This window comes from Mustela nivalis, assembly GCF_964662115.1.
Source record: "Mustela nivalis genome assembly, chromosome: 5".
In the NCBI taxonomy this organism is placed as follows: Eukaryota; Metazoa; Chordata; class Mammalia; order Carnivora; family Mustelidae; genus Mustela; species Mustela nivalis.
Window position 1 is genome coordinate 705780 of NC_139024.1, and position 18741 is coordinate 724520.

The window sequence follows — 18741 nt, forward strand, 5'->3', positions numbered from 1 at the left end:
GCGGAGGGGGCGGGGCCCGGGCGGCGAGCGGCCCGCGCGGCGGCGGCGGCGGCGGCGGCAGCGGCGGCGGCGGCCGGGACGAGGCGGCGGCGGCGGCGGCGGCGGCGGCGCGGGGCGCTCGGGCTGATGGCGGCGGCGGCCGGGCCCGGGACGGCGCTGTCCCCGCGGCCGTGCGACAGTGACCCGGCCACCCCCGGAGCGCCGTCCCCGAAGGTGAGGAGCGGCGGCCGGCGCGGCGGGGCGGGGACGGGCCGGGGCCGCGGGGCGGGGCGGGGGGCGGCGGCGGCGAGGCCGGAGCGCGGGGGTCGCCCCGCCGGGAAGGGCCGGAGGCCGCGGTTCCGCTCCGCCGAGGCCGCCCTCCGCCCGCGGCCCGGCCCCGTGAGGCGGCGGGGGCGGCCTGGCCGCGAGCGCGGGGCTCGGAGCGCGCCGGGCGGAAGCGGCCCCCGGGGTGCGGCGTCCCGGCCGCGCGCGGGGAAAGCGGCCCGGAGGCTGCGGGGCGGCGCGGGGCCTGCGTTGGGTCGGCGGGAGCCCCCGTCGCCCGCGAACTTCGCCGGGAACCGGCGCCGCCCGCAGCAGCCCCGCGCCTCCCCCCCCCCGGCCCCCGCGCCGCCCTTCCGGGCGCTGAAGCGCGGGCGGCGCCGTGTCCGCGAGCTCGGGGCGCCGCGTGTCCGGCCGGAGGCGCCCGACAGCAGCGGGGCCGTCGTTCCGGGCCGCGGGGCCGAATGTGGGGCCCCCGGGGCCGCGGCCGCGGGGGGGGGGGGCTGGGCTGGCCGCGGGGAGACGCCCCGGTCCCCGCAGGCCCCGGCACGGCGCCCTGGCGCGACGCGGCCTCTGAGCGCACGCGGGGCGCCGCCGGCGGAAGTGCTGCCGCGTTGCGGGGACTTTGCCTTTTTAACTTTTTCCGAGCGATTCCACTCGGAGGCGGGGCGAGCCCCCGACGTGCTCCCGCGAGCGTCCGACGAACGGGCTCCCGCGTCCGCTTCAAGCGAGTCGTTCCCGCAGCGCGGAGCCGGAGGCGCCCGGGCCAGTCGCCGTCGGGCGCGGCGGTCACGTCGCGGCCAACTTTACGGGACGCCGAGTGGCCCGCTGGGCCGTGCGGGGCGCGCTTCCCCGCAGGGAGCTGCCCGCGCCCGCACCCGCGCCCGCGCCGCGTCTCCGTCGGCCGACACGGAGGGGCCGCGGCCGACACGGAGGGGCCGCGGCCGGCAGCGCAGTGCCCGTGGGGACCCGGCGGAGCGTCCAGTCTCCCGCCGTGCGGGACCGAACTCGCGGCCGGAGGACCCGGCCCGAAACCCGTGCGTCCTCGTCGCGCGGGGCCGCGTGTCCTGCCCGCGTGTCAGCGGCGGGGCGGGGGGCGTCGGGGGCGCCCCGCAGACTTGCCCACGCCTCCGCTCCGGCGCCGCCGCGCGGGCGACACGCTCGTGAGCGGCTGCGTTCGCTCGCCCGCCCCGGCGCGCCTGTTGGCTCGGAGGTCACGTCGGCGCGCGCCGCTCGGACCGTCCGTCCCGCAGCTCCCGGCCGGGCGCAGGAGGGCCGCGCGGGCGCTGGGGTCCGGCGAGAAACCGGCGCGGGAGGCGGGGCGAGCGCGGATGCCCGCAGGGGACTGTGCGGGTCACGTTCATTTTCGTAGTCTCCTTCCGGTCTCGCCGCCCCTCGAGGAGACGCGTGGATCATCCCTTGTCCCTCGAAAGCCCTTAAGTGGAGCCTTTTAGCAAGTCGGGGAAGATGCATAATCGCTCTTTGCCGCACGTCCTACTGTTTCTCTTACGTCTGGAATGTTCTGGATGTCTAGGGCGATGCTGACGGCGACTCCAACGACGGGACCCCACCATCCAAACGGCGGCGCACGGGCTCGGGAGACAGCTGCAGGAGTTGTGAGGCGGCCAGTCAAGACCTGGGGTACTGACCTCTCCCTGCTCCCCGGGTCCCGCGCTTCCCTGCGGTGCCCGGCCCGGCCCGGCCCGCTGGGGCCGAGGGAGTCACTAGAAACCAGTACTTGCGTCATGTGCAGCGCGGGACGCAGCAGGACTTTTGCTGCTCACTGCGATTTAAACATGATTGTGATGAAATCCACGGAGAAAACCCGCCGTCGTGGTGATACTGGCGTGTGTCACTCAGCGGCACGGTTGCGTCCAGCGTCCCGCAGCTGCCCCCTGCAGCTGCCCCCCGCGCCCCCATGCGTCTCTACCGCGCCGAAGTGGGCCGGCCTGAAGCCGTGGCCGTTGCCACCTCCTCTTTCCCCGGCGCCGGCAGCCTCCGTCTTCGGGTTGGCCTCGTGTACATGGAATCCTACAGTTTCTGTCCTGTTGTGTCTGGCTCCTCTCAGCATCGTTTCTTGAAAGCTCATGTTGGAGGCTGTGTCAGAATCTTCTTTCTCTTTAGGGCTGAACTGAGCTCCTTTGTGTGGACAGACCCCTCTAGTCTGTCCTTTCATCGGAAGGACAGTGGGGTGGTTTCCCGCTCGGACTGCTGTGAACTGTGCTGCGGTGAACGTTGCGGTGTCAATAAGTGTTCAGTCCCTGTTTTCAGTTCCTTTGGGTGCATCCCTTGGAGAGGAGCGCTGGATCCTGCGGTAATTCTGTGTCTAGCACTTGGAGGACCCACCCAGCTGCTTTCCACAGGGAGCCCCTCATGTTCTGTTCCCAGCAGCGGTGCAGAACCAGGGCTGTGGGTTCTGTCCCACTTCTGTGAATGGCCATCCTGCGGGCCGTGAAGTCGCAGCCCGGTGTCATTTGCATTTGAATTTCTGAAATGGCCAGTGAAGTTGACCACCTGTCAGTACTTGTCTGTGGCTCCTTTGGGGGGGTGGAGAGGAAATGCAGGAAAGCATTTCTGAGTTGGGTTGTTTGTTCTGTTGCTGCTGCACAGCGGGAGGTTTTTATGCGTTCTGGGTGTTCATCTCTTGCCCATCTGCAATTCTTATTCTGCCGGTTGCCTTTTCACTTTGTTGGAAGAGTCCTTTGATGCACAAAATTTTTAATTTTGTTGAAGTTTAAATCATTTTTCTTTTGTTGCTCATGGTTTTGATGTCCTATCTAGAACCTGTTGCCAAATCTAAGATCAGGGAGAGTTACTGCTGTGTTTTCTAAGAGTTTTCTGGTCTGGTTCTTCTGTTGAGGTTGTTGATCTGTTTTTCAATGTGATTGGAGGTAAGGGTCCAATTTCACACTTTTGCATTTGGATATCTGATTTCCCAACACTGTTTTTGAGAAAACTCTACTATTTGGTCATTACTTCTAATTGGATGCATAAAATAGTGTCCTATTCTTGCCGCTGTGTCCCCTGGTGAGATTTAGAGGTTGGGTTGGCAGGTCCGGAGCTCTGTCGCTGGCTGGTCAGGACTAGAACTAGTCCCCGGGACTCGGACGGGTCCGCAGGGTTGGGACCGGGCACCTTCACACCGGGTCGGTTCTGTGTTTCTGGCTTTGTGGAGTTCAGGAGAACAAACAGTACGGTATATAGTTCAGCTCTTTGAGAAACAGGTTTCTGGAGTTCTGCTTTCTTAACTGTTTGACTCGCTGAACAGCATGTGGGAAACGCCTTGGGCGGGAGAAATAGCGGAGTAGGTGTGGAGCCCAGGAGAGGGAATTCTGGAGGAACGTTGCCACCGATTTGGCCGGGTAGACCTCTTATGCCACAGAATTCCTCTACAGCGGGCCGTGCTGAGCCTTGGTTCTTTGGGGTGTGTGGTTGTGGGCCGTGCACTCTTGTTCGGTTTCGTACACTGCTTGCTTTCTCTCCCTCTGCCCGTTCTGTTGTGTTGGACGCACAAGACCGGGGGATCTTGTATGTATGGCAGAGTCAGAACACTGAATGAGAATTTAACTAATTAAAGTAGTTCTCTAAAATTCCTAAAAATAAAACTCAAAAATAGATCCTTAAAATAAAAAATGAATAAAACTTAATAAAAGCCACATTTAAGGCATAATACATATTTCTCTGCTTAGCTTTAGCTACTACCCAGCAGAAAATTTGATAGAGTACAAGTGGCCGCCTGACGAAACAGGAGAATACTATATGCTTCAGGAGCAAGTCAGTGAATACTTGGGGGTGACCTCCTTTAAACGGAAATATCCAGGTATTACGTCTTAGTTTATGTAACAGATTAAGCCTGACTTTGAACTACTAGTAATTGTTTTTGATAAGTTATCAGCTTCTGGATCTTTGCGTATGGGTTATGTGTAATACATTGTCCGTTCTGCTGCTGATTTTCCTTACTCCTGTCACCCAGTACTTCTCTGCGCTCTCAGCTTGCTCTTATGCCTTATAAACGGACTTAAAAGGACAATGTGGAAGGTGAATTTCCTGGGGAAGAGTCTTACAAATAAGTCGTGCTGTGGCTGAAAGCAGCAGGAGTTTGATTCTTTCCCGTTGCTCCCTGGCCTGAGTGAGGGAGGCAGCTACATGGGGCTGTGTCTGGATTTGAGAAAAGCTGTCGGTGCAGCCAAGTTACTGTTCTTGCTTTGGGTTATTCTGTTTTCAACTTTAATTCCTTGAATTTGTAAGATTATTTGCGTGGTCTCTTTAGTAATCTTTGGAATATATAACACGCAGTACTTTTTTAAGTCCATAAAGAATTTAACTTTTTAAAACAAGTCTTAAAAAGGTTTTTAAGTTTTTAAAAGTTTGAAAAATGCATAATGTTACAAATGCAAAAGACTATTTTTCATAGTCTTTTGTTCTTTTCTTTGGAGATTTAGAGCGACGAGATTTGTCCCATAAGGAGAAACTCTACCTGCGGGAGCTGAACGTCATCACGGAGACGCAGTGTACTCTAGGTAACAGAGGCTCTGAACGGGGATTCTGAAAGCTAGGTGTTTATGAGGAGACACTGCATGGGGGCTTGTCCTCTTTGCTAAATTTAAAGTGTTTTACAAAATTAATGGCATAGATTGAACTATTTAAGTGCTAACTTGTTTATATTTGGTTTTTGTTAAAAACAAAAAAAGGAGAATGACATAACATTTCATAGAAGTGTGTGTGGGGGTGTGTGCAAAATTTGTATGGTAGTTTTTACAAGTCTTGGTCTTTATCTCTAGTGATGCACATTTTGCTGTTTTTTGTTCCGTGTGATTATCTCCATGCTTTGTTGCCAGTTTTTCTTTCATAAACATTTTAATGCACCGTGGCTACTTTTTAATGTGAAACCATGGTTGTTCATCATAGCAGTTGGTCTGACGCGATGCTCTGACTTTTGAAAATGGCCTGTATGACTTGCGTGTGTGCTGGTGCTTCTCGTGGAGTGTGAATGGACTCCATGTAATATTCCTCGTGTGCTGAGTTTGAAGACTGAGTACTGCAAAACTAAGTACAAAAGACTACTGAAAAACTCGTTTTCTTCTAATATCCTTCCTTAGTTAAGGATATTAGATTAAGGATAATCCTTAATCTTCAATGGCCTGTAGTTAGTATGCACCGTTATTTAACCATTGTTTTTAATAAAGGGTATATGTTTGTAGTATGTTGAATCTTAAAAAAATGTGGTTGAAAAATTGATTTATTTTCCTTTGCAACTTGATGAGTTTCCTTTTTTAAGTGTTTGACCTTATATTATGAATATTGTTTTTTGTTTTTTTTAAATGTATTACAGTATTTTCCCTTGACTACTGGAAAACTAAATATAGAGAAGATTAAAGAAAAAGCAAACTTTGAAAACTACTTTTGCTCACAGCCTTAAAAGAGGTTTTTTTGTTTTTTTTTACACCTTTTTTTGGTGTAAAATAGGTTTAACAGCATTGCGCAGTGATGAAGTGATTGATTTAATGATAAAAGAATATCCAGCCAAACATGCTGAGTACTCTGTTATTTTACAAGAGAAAGAGCGTCAGCGAATTACAGATCATTATAAAGAGTATTCTGTAAGTATTGAGGTGACTGGCATCTCTTACTGGGTTGGGGAGAGTGACATGTGCAGTCACATGTGACTTCCCACTGTCATACTTTTATTTCAGCAACTGCAACAACAGAACACTCAGAAAGTTGAAGCCAGCAAAGTGCCTGAGTACATTAAGAAAGCTGCCAAAAAAGCAGCCGAATTTAACAGCAACTTGAACCGGGAGCGTATGGAGGAGCGAAGAGCTTACTTCGACTTGCAGACGCACGTAGGGCTGCTTCGCGTTCTGCGTTCCCGAGCCTCCCTAGTGCTCGCCGGGGCAGAGCGGGCGGGGCCTGCTTTGCGGAACCGTTGTTGTTCTGTACCGGGAGCGCGTCCTTTTCTGCCCCAGAAGTTAAGACAGAACTTCTGACCATGTGCCTGTAATACTCTGCTTGCTTCTGTGTGTGAGTGTGTGTGCGTGTGTGTGTGTGCGAGGGAGAGAGAGGAGGGAGGGACGTGTGGTTTGCTCTGAGGTCGATATCCTGCTGCTTGTCCCAAAGGTTCTTTTAAGAAATTTCCATCTCCGTTCGCTTAAGACTCAGTTGCCACGTGAGGCTGAAGCTCGCTCTTCTCGCTCTGTAGATGAGGACGCGCGTGGCGTTGCCCAGGCCCCCTGCTCTCTGCGGGGGCAGAAGCGCACGCGTGTCCCTCAGCACTGATGGCTGCGATGAGCCAGATGCGACTTCCCTGTATAGCGAGAAACACTGTCCTGTGTCCTCGGGCTCTGGTTCCTAATGTCTCCTGCCGGGGAGGGGGTGCCGCGGAGAACGGGTGGCACCGTGCTCTAAAACCTTGATCCCGAGGCGCAGTCAGTGTTGCATTTCTCTTCACCTTAACCAGGTCATCCAGGTGCCTCAAGGGAAGTACAGAGTGTTGCCGACAGAGCGAACCAAGGTCAGCTCCTACCCGGTGGCCCTCATCCCCGGACAGTTTCAGGAATACTACAAAAGGTACTCACTGGTTTTATGACCATTGAGCAGAGTGGCCGCCCGACGGGCGCGACCACCTGCTTGTCCCCGCCGCACGCCCGCCCCTGCTGCTGCTGCTGCTGCTGCGCGCACCCGGCGAGCGAGAGTGTTGCTCGTCTGGCGTTCCCGACGGATCGTCGTGGAAACTCAGGCTAGCAGGGGCATGTTGTTCGAGAATCTCAGCTTTTATATCAGCCTTAAACCTTACGTTCTTGAGGAAAGAGACTGTTCCTTAAAGGCTAGTGTGTAAAATAGAAAGTCATTTAAATCATGCGTTAGCAGACTAATTTCACTTCTGGGCCAGCAGACTTAAAAGCGATGCGCCAGGGTAGCAGGCCTTTGCTTTTTGCTGTGTCTGCTAGGCAGTGCTGAACGCAGATTGCAGGGTTTGGACAGGGGGTGATGTGGGCAAGGGTGGCCTGTGGGTGGGAGTGACACAGATGTGTCCTCTGGTGTGGCTGCTGCTGATCTCTAGTGTCAGACACAAAGGGTTCATTTGTTTCTTCAATAATGTGGACCGCGTACTGGCGTGCGGCAGTGCATCCGTTGATGCGGCCTCATCCACCAGGGAGGTGGCCGCGTTGTCACCCCTCCCCCCCCCCGGGTGGAGCAGCAGTGATAACTCGGGGAGCAGGGCTGGGGCGCTCGGGCCACATGGCTTCTGTGCAGGGTCCTTAATTGCCACAGTTCCCGCTTTAGTCGGCTGACTTCTTTCCCCTCTTTTTGGGTTGAAGATGAAGGAGAGAGACATGATCTTGATAATAAGAATCAAATACGCATATTACACTCTTAGTCTGGTGCAAAAACGTTTAAGCTTTTTATTACTTTTCTTACTTGGTAAAAATGAAAACTTCCTTGTCACATCTGTAGTCATTTTCCAGAAGTAGCTGGGCTAGCAGGGACAGTTGGCTGCGTTTGAAGCTCGTGGGTTAGAGCAGCCCTGTTCCTCACAGACGGCAACTGACGGTCGCTTCTCTGAGCCGCAGGTACTCCCCGGATGAGCTGCGGTATCTGCCGCTCAACACCGCGCTCTATGAGCCCCCCCTGGACCCCGAGCTGCCGGCCCTTGACAGCGATGGTGACTCGGACGATGCCGAGGACGGTCGAGGCGACGAGAAACAGAAACACAAAGGGACTTCGGTAGGAGTGCTGGTCTTCACCAGGAGGTGCCCCTTCCCCTAGAGGGTTTGCTGATCACTTTCCTAGATGTTGAATGGAACGTGCATCGCCACCCTCTTTTCGAAAAGGGGCAGTTGCATATGCTTTCCTGAATGCTTTCATCAGGAAAATTATTTATTCTGTGCATTAGTAGAGACAGGCTATGGATGGCCTTTGGTAAGTTTTATTTTTAAAGTTGCCTTTCAGGTTATCACAGGCAGGTTCCAAAAGGGCACCGGACATGAGTTTACAGTCCTGTGTTGAACTGTCCTGGTTTGGGGAGTACATGAACTTGTGTTCCTATTGCTTAATTTTTTTAAAAAATATTTTTTGTATTTATTTGAGAGAGAGACATACGGTGACGGAGAGCACAAGCAGGAGGAGAGGGACGATCAAGCTCCCTGCTGAGCCGCGATTCCCCACTCTGGGCTTCGTCCCAGGACCTCGGGATCTTAGCCAAAGGCAGACGCTTAGCCCACTGAGGCACCCCGTCCTACTGCTTAATTAATAATTTAGATTTCCTATAGGAAAATTTGAATTTGAAGGTGTTATTGTGTAGGTTTTTCTTGTACGACTTATTTTTTTTTCCCTCTTTTTAAAGCAAAACGCAGTTGCATGACTGGGGAGAGTTAGGGTGCTCGGTGGAGGGTGAAGGAGAGCAGAGGGTTCGATGTGATCGGGCGTGGCGCGCTGAGCGGCTCTGGCCATTTTAACCCTCACAGCCAGCCTGCGCCCGAGAGTGTGCTCCGTTAAATGGGCAGTACATTTTTTGTCAGCAACAACTTCTAAAATATTTGATGATACGTGTTACGTAAAATGAGATGCTCTTCAGTTATTAAAGCGATGGCGCCACTTTTTCCTGTCCTACTGGTAAAAGGGGAGCTGCGGCAGAAGCAGGATATATCGAGGTTGATTTTTACTCACTCTGCCGTAGTAGTCTGTGGGGCGCCTGGGGGGCTCAATGGGTTGAGCCTCTGCTTTCAGCCCAGGTCATGATCTCAGGGTCCTCGGATCCAGCCCCGCATCGAGCTCTCTGCTCAGTGGGGAGACTGCTTCCATTCCTCTCTCTCTGCCTGTCTCTGCCTACTTGTGATCTCTCTTTCTCTGTCAAATAAATAAATATAATCTTTTAAAAAAAATAAAGTAATCCAGCATTTCAGGAGAGCATTTAACAGTTTATACCAAGATTTTTAACTTCCAAAGAATTTGACCTAGCAAATATACTAACAGAGTTTACCTGAAGGATAAAATTTAATTAGGAAAAACATGGCCATTGTAGTGTTAACAGTATTTTTTATAATGGAAATTAGGAATAAATTTAATATCCATAAATTTAAGGTGATATATTAAATTTACATGAAATGTGGTAAAATGCACATAATACTTAAAACAGTTGAAAAACCCATGAACACACACTCAGTGGAATCCAGTGAGTGTGTGTGTGTGTGTGTGTGTTTAAGATCTTATTTAAAGACTTACTTATTTTAGTGGAGTGGGGGAGGGTCAGAAGGAGAGGGAGAGAGAGAAGCTTAAACAGACTCCACACTGAGCGTGGAGCCCGACATGGGGCTCCATCTCACGACTCTGACCTCAGCCAAAACCAAGAGTCAGTCGCTTAGCTGACTGAGCCACCCAGGTGCCCCACCGGTGTTCTAATAAAATGAGGGATACGTGTAGGTGGGGTAAATGTTTGAGTGTGTGCATGTGTGAATCTGGGTATTTATGCAGACACACAACTGGTGCATTCACGCTTCCAGGGGTTGTCTCAGAATGTTTATCAGAGTAGTTATGGATGACCTAATTTTCTCACTTAAAATTTTCATAATTTACTTGAGCAGAGCATTTTTATTTAACTAGAAAATTTTAAATTAATAGATGAAGAATTCAGTGATGAGATATCCAAGTGCTAAACTTTGAACATATAAAGTATGTCAGATACTGTCGTAAGGACTTGTGTGGGATGCAAGACGGAGCTTGAAGAACCCGTGACACTCACTACTCAGGAAGAATACCCACACTTATCTAAGACAGTGTATTTTTTAAGCAGTTTTTTTTTTTTCCCCTAAAGATTTTATTTATTTATTTGACAGAGAGAAATCACAAGTAGTCAGAGAGGCAGGCAGAGAGAGAGAGAGGGAAGCAGGCTCCCTGCTGAGCAGAGAGCCCGATGCGGGGCTCGATCCCAGGACCCTGAGATCATGACCTGAGCCGAAGGCAGTGGCTTAACCCACTGAGCCACCCAGGCGCCCCTTTAAGCAGTTTTTTTGTCTGAAACAATGCCCCCCGTGGTTGAAGCACCAAAGCCGACAGTCCTGTCGTGTTACGTCAGGAGACGGTGCGTTAAGGTACTGGCTGGCGTGAGTGGAGTGAGCTCTGAGCTGTCACGTATTCATAAGGCAGGTGGGTGACTTTTAACACGACTTCTTTCAGTCTGCGCTGGAAAAAGCTTTTTCTATTTAGCTTTTTATTTTTAGATTGATGGAACTTTAAAACTTTTTACAAATCACAGTCCAGTCTGTGCATTCCAAGGAATCTCTGTTTGTGTTTGTGACCTCCAGGACAGCTCCTCCGGCAACGTGTCCGAGGGGGAAGGCCTTCCCGACGGCCAGGAGGAGCCTTTCCTGGGAAGACAGAGATCCAAGGACAAAGCTGCTACTCCAAGAAAAGACGCTTCCAAACGTTCTGTACTGTCCAAGTCAGTCCCTGGGTACAAGGTAGAAGAAAAAAGCCCCTGACTCTGCTTCCTTCCTGACCAGCCTCTTTCCCCGACATAGTTTTAACTCTGACCTCCAGAGCGGGGGAGCTCTGCCTGCCGCCCCCCACTCGCTGTTCTGTGGTGTGTGCCCTCTGTCGGCTGCCTTCTCTTCTGCTTTCTTTTCTTGGTGGCTTTGCTGTCACTTTGGCCTCTGGTTCAGCTTCTGTTTCTGGAGATGTACAATTTATAAGAAAATCTTTTTTTGACTTTTAAACAATAACCAGGCAAGTATGGGTTTTTAAAAAAATTTATTTCGTAGGCAGAACTTTATAGTTTATTTCCTTGGAGTAAAGAACGTCACTATCTGACGTCTAAAACGTGCTAGTGTTGAGCAGAGCTGAGCTGTGAGGGACGGGTGGATGGGCTCTTAGAATAAGCTGCCTCTTCCGGAAAGAGATCTGGGTTTTATCCCGTGAATATTTGATCTGTTGGCCAAATTTAGCTGACTCTGCAACGGAAAGTAGTACGACCTGTCACTTACACTGTGGTGATTTGTAGCCTAGCCTTGGCACATAGCGTCTCTAACTCCAGGACCGCGATGTAGGCACCATTTAGTGACGTAGCCTGGCTCAGAGTAAGGCCGTGTGCTCTCAGCCATGTTTCTGTCAGCGTCTTCCCCTTCAGAAGTCTAGGTGAGAGGTGAGTAGCCTTACCCCTGCGTGGGGGTTTTGGAACGTCCTGGAAGAGGTGACATCAGCTGCACGGTTTTACGTTCTGGACAGTAATGGTAAGATAGACCATTCATACAGTCCGGGTTCTATCAGATTATGCCTTTTATTGTGGTTATGAAGGTGTTTGGAAGGAGCGTCTTAGAGTAAGGCGAGGGAGCGGTTTGCTGAGTGGGACTGTTGAACCATCTTGTCGTGTGTCAGGATTGGGGTCGCGGTGGATGATCTTGAGAAACAGGTGCGTGCGGGCTACCGGCCAACTTCCCTTCCCCGGCTGGACCCTTCTTGCGGTCTGCTCGCCTTTCTTTTCCTGAAGTAAATAAAGCAACTTAGCAAATTAGTGTGTTTAATCCACATTCAGTTTGAAGATGCCTTTATATAATCAGTTTAAAAATATATGTTTTTTCAGCCTGTGGCAAGCAAATCTTAAGCTTCGTTTGGCAAAGGTCGGCTTCCAGGGATGGCTTGAATAGGCTGCAGCCGTGCGATTTTATACTTGTTTTTACACGGATAGCTTACCTAATTTTTTAAATGTAAAAGCTGTAAATTAATGCTTCATAATTGAAAGCAAGTGAAGTCCAAAGAGTTAGTCTTGGAAAGCTAGCCTGCCGTGCGCCACGGAGGGCACTGAGCACGGAGGAGACCGTTCACCACAAGCCTGGGTTCATCCTGGGTTCAGAGGGGAGAGTGGTGAGACATGTTTTAATAGAGGCTGAAAAAGAAGAATTATTCCACAGTATCATTGATTTAATCTAGAAGAAATCCTATAGATTAACCTAAATTGATATTACTCAAGGGAGTGTAATATGCAAAATACACATTTTATAATTTCTGTGAACATTTTTAGCACCTAAAAATGTTTCAGGTGTTTCAAAGTTTGGAACAACCAGTATCTAGACTTAATACATTAATATGGACATGTTTGTTAAAAGTAACCTCTCTATGAAAAATATTAATAAGCCAAGATGTGCCTAAATATTCGGGTGCTGACAAGCTGAAGGTCATATATATATAAATATGTTGGAGTTACAAGAAATGACGACGTATCTGATGTCTTGCTTAATAAGATTCACTAGTGCTTGCCCTTAATTTGTAGGACAGTATTGTTTAGGTTACATTAACCTGCAGTGAAAGCATAATTGTTAGGATTCAGGCCTATGCGACAAGTTTATAATTAAAGTCTATACTATATTAGTGTTACCGTGAAAGTCTCCCTTATCTTTGGTTCTTTCCCGAACAGGAAAGTCAGTGTATTGTGAGCCTTTTATTTGAGATGCTGAGAACCATTAGGATGGGTATTTTAATGTTCTTGTCAATAGTGAAGCTTTGATGTTGTTGCAGTTACTAGAGGTAGAGCAGTCAGATACAGGGTCTGTTCCGTCAGTCGCCGCGGGAGTTCTGCGCGCGGTTCCCTTCCTCCTCCATCGGAGGAGTCTCCATCAGAGACGAGCTTCCCGGCTGGCGGTCCTGGCTGTGAGCAGCGTGGCTTCTCAGAGAGCTTGGAGTGCTTGAGTGAGCAAGGAATTGCCATAGGAAATGCTACAAAGCTCTTTCTCTCTTTCTCTCTCCCTTCTCCACCCCCTGTCACTCCCTCTTTTCATCAAGATGAAGACTATTGGGTAAGAAAAATTTTAAGTGGCTCAACAAAATATTATGATTTTAAGCTTAGAAGTAAACCTAGAATTTTCTTGGTGTCCCTTTTTTATCATAGGTGTTTAATGTATATTTTAATGGCTGTAGAACTTGAATTGCTCTAGAATGTGAATGACGAGCTTGTGTTTGATTCCTTTTTGACGTTTGTAAAGGATCTCCTATAAGGAGTTCTTTTAGAATTTAATACTGTGTAGTTACATCCCTGACTTCAGTGAGAGATATTCAAGTACTTGGTATGCCAGTATCTAAGTTCAACTACAAGTATTAAATAAGTCTGTCTTTTACATTCAGTGCAGGTGCCATGGCCAAGAGTTCTTATTTCGGTGTATCGAGAGAGCTTTCTGCTGTGTGTTATGGCAGTTACAGGTGTGGTCAGCACCAGATCAGAACTTGGATCATAGAAGTGCACTTCCGGGTGTTTTGTATTTAGGTGTAGGAAACACAGAGAGAACCTCCTGCTTATTAGAATGTAGCAGCAGCAGTGGAGGGTAACTGCACTGCGAGACGCACACGGTGCGAGCATGGGACACGATCCGTTTGTTGGGGGAGCAGGGTATGAGGACACACGTACAGGAGATGTAGAATAGTTAACGGGAAAGTTCTCTATGTATGTTTTAACTTCCATATTTATTATTTTGTAGAGACATGTGTGATTGTTTAGAGTTACTGTTTTTATTATATTTATGTATAAGGTTGACTTTTTTTAAATAAATAAGCCAAAAATTATTTTTGAATGCCTCTGTCATCTTTTGCAAAGAAAGACAATTTAAAACATAAAAAATTTAAAGAATTAAGAGCAAATTGTTTAGGCCTAACGGGTTTTGAAAGTGGCAGGGAGACATTCCAAAGCTGGAATGCTGTATGCGAAGGTGGAGTTTCCTTGAGGCTCCTCTTTGTTTCAGTAACTTAGGAGAGGGACAGAGAAGATGCGTTTGGCGGGGTTGGAATAAAACATACCACAGTCCTGCTGAAGAGCAGCTCCCGCAGGTCCTGTGCGCACATCGGCTGGCCCGTCTCCTCCTTGGCCCGTGCGCGCCCTTCCTTCTCTGCCTCCGTCACTTACGTGTTCAAGTAGCGTGAATGAACGTCGTCTCACTGTGGTCAGAGCTGTGGTGTTTGTATGTTCTCCCTCCCCAACGACCGTAGGTGCCCTGCATCTTTTCTTCTTCGTCCTTTCCAGTGTGTTGCTCAGTGTTTTTTTAAAGCCCAAGTGCTTTCATCGGATTGAGCAAGGCTTTAAGCTGCACAGTGAATGGTACTCAAGAATATGAGGGTGTCTGTGATTTTTTTTTTAAGTTTTTTTTTTTTTTTTTGGCTTGTCTGAAAACTTACTTTCCTCTTTTATGTTTTGTATCTCATGTAGAATGCTTTCTCCCTAAGCACAGGCTCTTTTACTATTAGATATGCAAAGGAAATAACCACAGCTTGGTTTCCAGAAACACTTATGCACATGACAACGTATGGATGAGACATCTTTCAATTAAAAATGTTAAAACAATGATTCTTAGATTTCATAGATCTGTTTTTACAACTTCGGAAAACAGTCCGTTTTTAAACAAGACCAGTATGTAAGCTGCTCCACACGGAGCCTTCCGTTTTCTGGTAAGCCCGACTATACACGTAATGGTCCTTTGGTACCTGGATTTCCTCTTTCCGGTAATAGAGCAATTTTTCGTTGTAGTCTTCCCTTCTAGTTCACGTAGGGAGTGTAGGATGCTCCATTTAATCCTAACACGAGATCACGTTGTTGACATAATTTTTAAAAGAGATCTGAGGCTTTAGTCTAGTCGGGAGGCCATTGTATGTTGAAAGCTGGCTCTCAAGTTGGGCCCTTCCAAAAGGTCCTCGTTAGCAAGTTAGCCAAGAGTAAAGATAAGGCAGTCACAATTCCTTATGAACCCACAGTAAGTTCTTCTGGCATGAATTTATAGCCCTCTTCTACCCTTCCAGCCAAAGGTCATTCCAAATGCTCTATGTGGAATTTGTCTGAAGGGTAAGGAGTCCAACAAGAAAGGGAAGGCTGAATCCCTCATACACTGCTCCCAGTGTGACAATAGTGGTGAGTACCGACCTGTCTTCTTCACATTGTAACTGCCCTATTCGTTGCTTCCAAAGCCAGGAGTTTTAGTTGTCAGCTAGACCTGAATCAAAGAATCATCAAATATATAGAAGAAGCCCATGTATTTTTCTCTACTTCTTATATTTTCATTTCTTTGATTAAACATTGTAGCCATACTCGTGAACTTGAAGCAAACTAGCATTTTATTATGCCATATTAAGTTCAAAATTCTTTTGTGAAATACTAATGTTGGTTTTGGTTTAGGCCATCCTTCTTGCCTGGATATGACCATGGAGCTTGTTTCTATGATTAAGACCTACCCATGGCAATGTATGGAATGTAAAACTTGCATTGTATGTGGACAGCCCCACCATGAAGAAGAAATGATGTTCTGTGATGTGTGTGACAGAGGTTATCATACTTTTTGTGTGGGCCTTGGTGCTATTCCATCAGGTAAAGACTGGAAAAAGGAGGAACATTATCTTTGAGTGAAGGGATTATCCCAGCGTTTTTTTAAAGGCTCCGCATAAACACCATAAAGATCCTTCTGTTCATAAGACGTGACCAAAGCTGTGATTATCCAGATAACGTCCACCTGCTTTTCTTTGCTAGGTGACCCGAGTAAAAAATGGGATGTCCCATCCAGGTGCTGGAAGCAGAGTTCACCGTACAGGGAACTCATGTCTTTCCACTGGAAGAACTAAAAGCAAGAGCATCAATTTGTTTCAAAGCCTTGATTTTATTTTTAGCTCATCTATTCAGAAACTTAACAAAAACGACCGCTGTGCCTTTATAAATATTAAACCAGATTTCTATAAAATGAGGCAGCATGACAATTCCAGATAACTTTGGAATGAACACAGAGTTGGAGAATAAATCACAGTAATTGGACTAAAATATTACACATAATTGTGTAAATTTAGAACTTATTTGCATAGTTAACACTGTATAATACTTTTATAAAATACATGCCTCGAGCTAAGTTTCCTGGGAACCATTAAGAAGCAGGCGACTTGACTCGGACGGGAGTACGCGGCACAGCTCATCCCTGGTCAGCTTAAAGTGCTGTGTCTGGTGTGCGCCCGGCCTCGGGGCTGCCACTGGGCAGCGGAGAAAGGCTGAAGACAAGCCAAACTCTGTAACAGGTTTTATCTGAGGATTTCTGTATTGAACTCTGAAGTAGGCTAGTGACTGGATTTCAGAAAGGATCGTAGAAACGTTTTAAAATCAGTATCACTGTAGAGAATCGCCCCCTGCCCCAGCCCCCGGCACTGAATTTCACACGGTACTGATTGTGCTAATGAAGGGAAGTTTCCATTTTTCTCCTTCATGTCACAGATCCACAGAGAAGTATCGTTAGTGATAGCTAAGAAAGGAGAGCCAAATGGATTTAAAATTCAGTCCTAAAACATTAAATTTCATACTATATTAACTAACAATTTTTCTCCTAGGTCGCTGGATTTGTGACTGTTGTCAGCGAGCCCCCCCAACACCCAGGAAAGTGGGCAGAAGGGGGAAAAACAGCAAAGAGGGATAAAATAGTTTTTTGACCCCAATATTGTAATATGGACTTAAATGAAATATTTGGTGCCAACTTATTTACATTCTCAATTTTATGCCAATAAAAGATTTCTGAAATTAACTACGTGCTTAAAATCGGCCAGTTGATTTGTTCTAAGCTACTTTTACCCTTGAAGCCAATTTCAAGTAGAGAAATAATCATTTTCCCAAAGTGTTTTTTAATCTCTTTAGTACTTTGGCTCTATGCAGAAGTGCAGTTGGAAATCTTGGACAACTTACCTGCAACACCGCACTATTCCTGCACTGACCCCACAGGGACTCGTCTTTGCATGAAACTGGGCTGATCTGAACTGTTTCTGGCCTATCCTGGGCAGCGAAGCAGTTACTTAATGATGGGCGGGTCTGAATTACGGGTGGCCCCGGGAGATTTCCAAGTGGCCGGACGACCTTCGGGGCGGCTGGTACGGGACGGACCTGGGTCTGTCCGCAACCCCGGGAGGGCGCTGCTCCCTTGACCTCGGGAGCAAGCAAAGCCCCAGAAAGGAGGACCTTCCGGACGCGCTTCCACGCCTGTCCGAGTGCGCCGGCGTGTCCGGCCGGGGGGCAGCTCCCGAGCCCGGCCGTCGGCGGACACCGACGCGCTCGCCCACGCGCATCCGTGCCCCCGCGTTTCCGCAATCAGGTCAGCCACGCGGCGAGCGAACGGAACGAGTGGAAACGCTTTATTGCGCGCGCCCCGCCACGGGAGTTTTGACATCGGGAGGAAACCCGCACTCCGCCGGGCCCTTTTCCCTCCTTGCGGGCTGCGAGGTAACAACTGTATGGCTGGGGTCCTCGTCCTCCGAGAGACTCGCGGGCTCCGGGGGCACCGCCCGCCCGCCCGCGGCTCAGAACAGGACCTCCAGCACCAGCTTCAGGAGGCTGATGAGGACGGTCCAGAGCACCGACTCCTCCTCCGGGGGCGCGTCCTCGGGGGCCTGCGCGTGCCGGTGCCCCGGGTCCCTGCCGTCCGGGGCCGCCGCGTCGGCGAGCGGGGCCGGCTCCACGCTGCGGTCCAAGTACACCTTCATCTCGAACTCGCTCTCCCGGTGCGACGGGTGCCCGTACACGCCGATGCCCACGGGCCGCCGGAAGTGCGCGGGGATGGCCACGGCGTCCGGGCCGCACGTGACGGACTGCAGCGCGTAGTCGTCGAAGCTGGGGTGCAGCGTGCTGTCCGACACGTACAGGTCGGCGTCCCCCTTCACGCTCCGCATCCGCAGGACGATCTTGCCCTCGTGGTTCAGCCGCAGGTAGCTGTAGTTCCCGGCGCCGATCTGGCCCTGCACGACGTGCAGCAGGACCCAGGCCGCGGGAGCCTCGTCCTCCTCCGGGAAGCCCGCCGGGGACGCCGCCGGCCAGGCCAGCAGCAGCAGCAGCAGCAGCGGCAGCGCGCGCGGCCAGGCCGCAGCCATGCCCGCCGCCTCGGTCACCCGCTCCCGCGCGGACGTCCTGCCGGAGGACCGCAGGGCGCGCTCAGCGCGGGGCCCGCAGCGCCAGGCCGCCGCTCGGGGCGGTCCCCGGAGGCCCGCGGAGGACGCGGGGCGGGGAGAGCAGGGGGAGGGACGGGGAGGGACGGGGAGGGGGCGGGGAAGCCGCGGGGGAGCCCGAGCGCGAGGCCGGGCGGAGGGCAGCGCTGGGGGCCACGGTCCTGCCCGGAGCGCGGGGCCGCGGGAGCCCTGGCCCGGTACTTACCGCCGCTCCCGGAGGGGTCCCGGGTCTGGAGCATCCGGGCCGAGGCTGGGCCGCCGCGCCGCAGCAGCCGGAAATGAGGCGGCGCCCGGAAGTGAGGCGGCGCCCGGAAGCGAGGCATGACCCGGAAGCGGAAGCGTCCTGGGCCTCTGGCGGAAACGACGAGAGGTTGTGGGTGCGGCGCCGCGGCGGCTGGTAACCTGGGCGACGGGGAGGGGTGGGGCGCGGAGGGCGTCCCCGTCGCGGGCCGCGGTGCGAGGCAGGCGGCCCCGAGGCGAGCTGGTCGCGCCGCCCGTCCCCTGTCCTCGGCGCCCGCGGAAACCCGAGGCCTTCCGAGCGATTGGGGGGCGCCG

The 18741-nt window shown here is 50.9% G+C and overlaps 2 protein-coding genes across 3 annotated transcripts; one reads left to right on the forward strand and one right to left on the reverse strand.

The window, feature by feature from the left end:
* Nucleotides 1-52: 52 nt before the first annotated feature.
* Nucleotides 53-16778, forward strand: PHF10 (PHD finger protein 10). Of its 2 annotated transcripts, none has more exons than XM_082730435.1 (12): nucleotides 53-213; nucleotides 1793-1899; nucleotides 3948-4078; nucleotides 4701-4778; nucleotides 5725-5858; nucleotides 5952-6101; nucleotides 6716-6825; nucleotides 7830-7983; nucleotides 10560-10715; nucleotides 15028-15136; nucleotides 15401-15589; nucleotides 16588-16778. In XM_082730435.1, the coding sequence occupies exons 1-12, from the start codon at nucleotides 127-129 to the stop codon at nucleotides 16671-16673; spliced, it is 1491 nt and encodes a 496-aa protein (XP_082586561.1). In that variant the 5' UTR covers nucleotides 53-126; the 3' UTR covers nucleotides 16674-16778. The 2 variants fall into 2 exon arrangements, with proteins under 2 accessions (XP_082586561.1, XP_082586560.1); XM_082730434.1 differs by having other exon boundaries at nucleotides 54-213; nucleotides 4695-4778.
* On the reverse strand, nucleotides 15856-18521 carry LOC309864716 (UPF0669 protein C6orf120 homolog). The gene is made up of 2 exons (XM_082730446.1): nucleotides 18392-18521; nucleotides 15856-18148 (listed from the first exon to the last, which is right to left on the reverse strand). The coding sequence occupies exon 2, from the start codon at nucleotides 18109-18111 to the stop codon at nucleotides 17545-17547; it is 567 nt and encodes a 188-aa protein (XP_082586572.1). The 5' UTR covers nucleotides 18112-18148; nucleotides 18392-18521; the 3' UTR covers nucleotides 15856-17544.
* Nucleotides 18522-18741: the final 220 nt, after the last annotated feature.

Bases quoted from the DNA above. Each gene is read 5' to 3' on its own strand.
- LOC309864716 (XM_082730446.1), bottom strand. From the start codon at position 18,111: ATGGCTGCGGCCTGGCCGCGCGCGCTGCCGCTGCTGCTGCTGCTGCTG.
- PHF10 (XM_082730434.1), top strand. From the start codon at position 127: ATGGCGGCGGCGGCCGGGCCCGGGACGGCGCTGTCCCCGCGGCCGTGC. The intron at 1,900-3,947 runs GTACTGACCTCT...TTCTCTGCTTAG, and splicing joins GCGGCCAGTCAAGACCTGGG to CTTTAGCTACTACCCAGCAG. The intron at 6,826-7,829 runs GTACTCACTGGT...TCTGAGCCGCAG, and splicing joins TTTCAGGAATACTACAAAAG to GTACTCCCCGGATGAGCTGC.